Consider the following 5,053-nt stretch of genomic DNA (forward strand, 5'->3'; position numbering starts at 1 on the left):
AGTTAAAGACAAAATAACCAAATCATAATTGATAGTCATTATAACATGGCCATCATCGACTCCTCTGTATAGAAAAAGTTTTATATTCATAACAGTGAAAGTAACTAGGGAGGTTAAATTAGTGTATTAACTTCTATATTATATGTTTGTGAAACTTTCTCGAAAATAGATGCTTCGTTTCTTTTTTTCAGATGATGCTTCATTGGTATTGAAAGGAGCTTTTAACCAACAAAGCACATCACAAATCGATGGAAGATAATTTTCTTCAAACCCATATACATCGTAGGAAAAATAAGAATAAGAAACTAAAAACACATTTACCAAATTATTTGTGCGAAAGACAAACATTTTTACAGAACACCAAACTGAAAGTTCTTAAAGAACTCAAGATTCTTGTGTGCGTTTCTAAGAGTCCCGTCGCGGCGTTCTTCTGACCTCAGGTGACGTGCATGAGACGTTACGAGCTTCATGAGACTGACTCTGTGCGGCTAAGTACTCAAGTGCCACCACAATGTCACCTATAAACGGTCGATAATGAGCTTCCTCGTTCAAACACATTGCGATTATCGCAATCGCATAGTTTAAACATCTTCTTGGGTATTTTCCTCGTAGAGACGGATCCACTAAGTGTCCAAACTTCTTCTGATCCTTAAGGTATGGACGTGACTGCCATGCAGAGAGTCAAAAACAAATTAAGTTCAAAACGAAAGTAAGTCTGGTTTAATCCGGTTACTTACCCAAGCAACAAGATTCTGCTCGCCTTGCTTTTGACTCAAGTCAATGGCTTTCCTTCCAGTAACCAGCTCAAGCAAGACTACACCGAAGCAGTAAATATCCGATTTAACGGTTAGTTTCCCGCTCATTGCGTATTCAGGAGCACAGTAACCGTAAGTTCCCATGACTCTGGTGGAGACATGAGTTCTATCTCCTACCGGACCGAGTTTCGCTAGTCCGAAATCAGAGAGCTTGGGGTTAAACTCTTTGTCCAGCAATATGTTTGCGGATTTCAAATCGCGGTAAATCACTGGCGGGTTTGCTGTGCAGTGAAGATACTCTATTCCCCGAGCCGCACCTACCGCGATTTTCATGCGTGTGTTCCAAGTTAATGGTTCTTGATTTGAATCAAGATCTGAAAAGAAAAAAAAAGAAAAAAAAGAAAAAAAAAGAAAAGAAAAGAAAATAAGAGTCGAGAACTTGGAAAAACATTTTGTAACAAGAATAATGGAGAGGAAGTTGAGGAACTAAACCAAAGAGGTGATCTTCTAAGCTGCCCATTGGCATGTATTCATAGACAAGAAGTCTCTGATCACCAGAAGTACAGTAACCGATGAGTGTAACGAGATTGGGGTGGTGGAATAAGCTAAGCATAAGGACTTCAACTATGAACTCTCGGTTCCCTTGAAGCCCATCTGGATTCAGTTGCTTAATAGCCACCACCTGCTATTCATCAATTAAATTATATTAAAAGTCTAAAAACAGAGTTGTTAAGATGTAGAGAGAGAGATCTGACTTGTCCTGAATCTAAACGACCCTTGTAAACTCTCCCAAAGCCTCCTTCTCCTAGCAAATTAACTTCCCGGAAGTTTCTTGTTGCTTCAGCTAACTCTTTAAAAGTGAAACTCCTAGCTCCACCACCAGGCTTCGTCGGACTATTCACCTTTCCGTTCACTGTTCCATATTCCGACAAGAGTTATTAACTCAAAAATGTATGAACTATGAGAGACAAAACATAATTAAACACACACTACACACCTAAAATACCCGAAATGGACCCTGTTCCTGTTGTATCACTTCCACGAACTGTAATCTCACAAAAAGCATTAAATAAATTATAAAAACGATTTCAGCTTTCATGTAAAAAAAATAAAGACAATGAAAGTAAGGAACCTGATGAATCGGTGGTTGGGCGAGCGGTATCAATGTCGACTCTTATGTCCTTGGTTCGAGGATTCAAACAAGAGAAGCAAGTCATCTCTTCTTTTTCTGAATAGAGTTTGTTTTGAGTAAGAGATAATGGATTCAAGAAATGGAGCTGAATCAGCTCCAAATATATATCTCACACCAGAGACACAAAGCCTTGACAAGTTACAAAAGAAAACCTAGGATTTAAATAAAGAGGTTGATTAGTCTGGATAATTCCAGAAAACAAAAGAACAAAAACTTTTGGATGAGTTTATTGAAACCTCCCTCCCTCCCTCCCACCAAGAGAAGATCCAAATCTGTGATAGATTGCAAGAAGAGAGAGAAAGGAGATAGAGTTTTGTTTTTTAAAATAAAATAACATTTTTCTAATGAATAAAAAAGAACTGAAGAGTTACAGATTCCATCTAATCACACGATAGAAAATGACAAGGATCATATGAAAACAAGAAAGAAAAAGAAAACAAATTTCAGCACAGGAAACGGGGGAGAGAAAAATCACGGAGTTTTTGCAACCGCTTTTAGTTTTGGGTTCTTCTTCTTCCTTCTTTTTTAGTTGGAGCTACTAAAATTTAAGTGGTAGAAGAGGACAAGTTTCGTTTCGTTCTTTTCCATGTAGGACCTCCTTATTTTTAAATATTTTTTTTTCTTATTTTATCGTCTTTTAAAAATTTAAAAATCAATTTCCGCCCAATAAAAATTTATAATATCTTCTCATCATCATCTTCAACTCGCTTCTCTGGCGTTTAAACGGTCAGGTCCACCCTTGTGCATTATTTTACAATTATCGCCTTACGCATAATAACGCTTGGCCGTTTCAAGTTCCCGTAATACCCCTCGGATTGACCCGTCGCTTAAATGAAACACAGTACAGTGTCTGATGAGGAAAACCCACGAGGCCGACAGCGAATGTTCGGTTCTTATCTCAACAAATGGACGGTCAAGATTCTTTACATTGACCTTACGTTCTTATTACATCCTTTTTTGGGTCCTACTAATTTTCTTTTGTAAGTGGTCACACTGTCCTCTCATATTCCATTTTGACTTTATTTACCGCCGTTTTAGATACATACTGGTTTCTTTATTACTACTCCATATTCATATTTATTGAAATTAATGTAGATCTTCTGAAATTTAATTTCAATTACTGCTAATTAACTCTGTAACAGCTGTCGACAAAAAAAAAAAACTCTGTAACAACTACTAGCAATTTACTTATACCTACCACTCAAAGCCGCTAAATGGTGATATTTGGTTTTGACGCGAGATGACATCCAACATAATTAAATTTCTTTGTTTATAACAAAATGTTGGATGTGATTAAGAAGAACCAAAATAATGCAATTGTGTCTTTGACTAATTTGCAAGATACTAGGAAATCTTAACATGGAAAATACTAAATCTTCATACGATGACAATCACTTCTTTTGTTTTTTCTATCATTTGTTTTGATTTATATGAAAACATGTTTATTTTATTTATCGCAAGTGGAACAACAACTAACAAATCGTGTCTGCAGACTGTAGAAATTGCACAGAAATTGATGCATAAAAACACACAAGTACAATTGACTCTACGTGTAAACGCATTCTAGATAGATAGACTCACCCCTATAAAATTATTTTCTTATGATTTACTTACTACAGAACACTTTATGACACCGATACTCACCCAAAAACTTGAATGTTGTACACTCAGACACATGCATACTCGACGCTATCTAAAACGGTGGAGCTGTTCCGTGAAGAATATATGACGTACGGTACGATTATTCCATACTAGGGTTTGTATATTTTATTTTTTAGATTTGTTAGCCTAATAAAAAATACCGAGTTTTTGGTTAGAATTCGCTTTAAAATTTTGTATATTTTTTTTTTCAAAACTTATTTTATAAAACAGGAGTGTTCTAATATTGGTAATTCAAATGACGAGAAGATGTTTAACAGAAAGGAAACCGATTCATAATCTAAAACAAACAAAAAATGCCGGAGGAAAAAATACATAATTAGTATAATCATTAACAAAAAAATATACGCTCAATATCTGTGATGCTTTAATTAAAAGATCAGCACATCATTTTAAACTAACTTCTTTTGTTGCTCAAGCATATAAGAAAATGCACCACAGATTTGTGTTCAACGTTCTGATTTTTCCATCGTTGTGACATATAATAGGGAAAACTAAAGATTAGTTTAATGTCTCGTGATTAGAATATATAATTTTAAAGGAAAAACATATGTAACTAATAAGTCGGAGCTCCATTCAAATAGTTTATAAGTTGGAAACACATGTCTAATCACAAAAGAAAGCAACAACAATTTTGTTCCACATCAAGCATCAGATGAGCAATTTTTGGTGTATTTCTCGAACCGGTAGACTAACATTTTATCTACTAATAGTGGATAGATTACCTTAAAAAGTGTTCATAGCATTGTCTCATAGACTCATACTGATCGAGCTTTACAATCAGCTGCACGGTCCTCGAGATGTCCAAAATTTAACTGCTAAATTAGTAGCAGAACCGTTTGATAAGACATAAGCTACAAACTTTCAATAACAACTCTCAATCCTACCTTCAGATCTCGGTAATTTCTTATTCAATGTAAGAAGACGACTTGCAAAATAGAACCAGCGTACAATGGATAACCGAATCTGAATAAAAAAAAATCTACAAATCAAATATCACTTGAAGATCTGTTGAACTCTCAATTGCGATCTAAGAACACCTCAGGACCTACGTTTTGCTTTGTTTATGATTACGACCCTCAGTCGGAATTCCCAAAGCCCTTCGGCACTCTTACTTATGATAACAACTCCTTTACTTATGATAAACAACTCCTAAACTGCAAATATTCCAAGAGAAAAGTCTTCTTCAAGCTACCAACTCATCTGCCAAGCTCGGACCTGTTGTTGACTTTCTCTGTTTAACTTCCTACAAAATGTTTTCCTTGCATCTCTTAAAAGATCACGAAGTTTAAATCAATTTAGAATCTTGTAAACATACGAAATAATTAAGATAAGATATCAGTACGACCGGAAGAAAACAATTCAACCATATATTATTCATTTGTTTCTAAATCTCATGGTTCCAATATGTGAGTTAACTCTTGCACATAAAGAGAGGGTAAATACT

General features: G+C 35.3%; 1 protein-coding gene across 2 annotated transcripts; it reads right to left on the reverse strand.

The window, feature by feature from the left end:
• Positions 1-245: 245 nt before the first annotated feature.
• Positions 246-2,468, reverse strand: LOC106431165 (probable serine/threonine-protein kinase PBL21). Of its 2 annotated transcripts, none has more exons than XM_048766482.1 (6): positions 1,888-2,468; positions 1,753-1,800; positions 1,511-1,668; positions 1,248-1,437; positions 738-1,129; positions 246-666 (listed from the first exon to the last, which is right to left on the reverse strand). In XM_048766482.1, the coding sequence occupies exons 1-6, from the start codon at positions 1,970-1,972 to the stop codon at positions 406-408; spliced, it is 1,134 nt and encodes a 377-aa protein (XP_048622439.1). In that variant the 5' UTR covers positions 1,973-2,468; the 3' UTR covers positions 246-405. The 2 variants fall into 2 exon arrangements, with proteins under 2 accessions (XP_048622439.1, XP_048622438.1); XM_048766481.1 differs by having other exon boundaries at positions 1,248-1,440; positions 1,888-2,441.
• Between the last annotated feature and the right edge of the window lie 2,585 nt (positions 2,469-5,053).

Source organism: Brassica napus, chromosome C8 (genome assembly GCF_020379485.1).
Source record: "Brassica napus cultivar Da-Ae chromosome C8, Da-Ae, whole genome shotgun sequence".
Lineage (NCBI taxonomy): Eukaryota > Viridiplantae > Streptophyta > Magnoliopsida > Brassicales > Brassicaceae > Brassica > Brassica napus.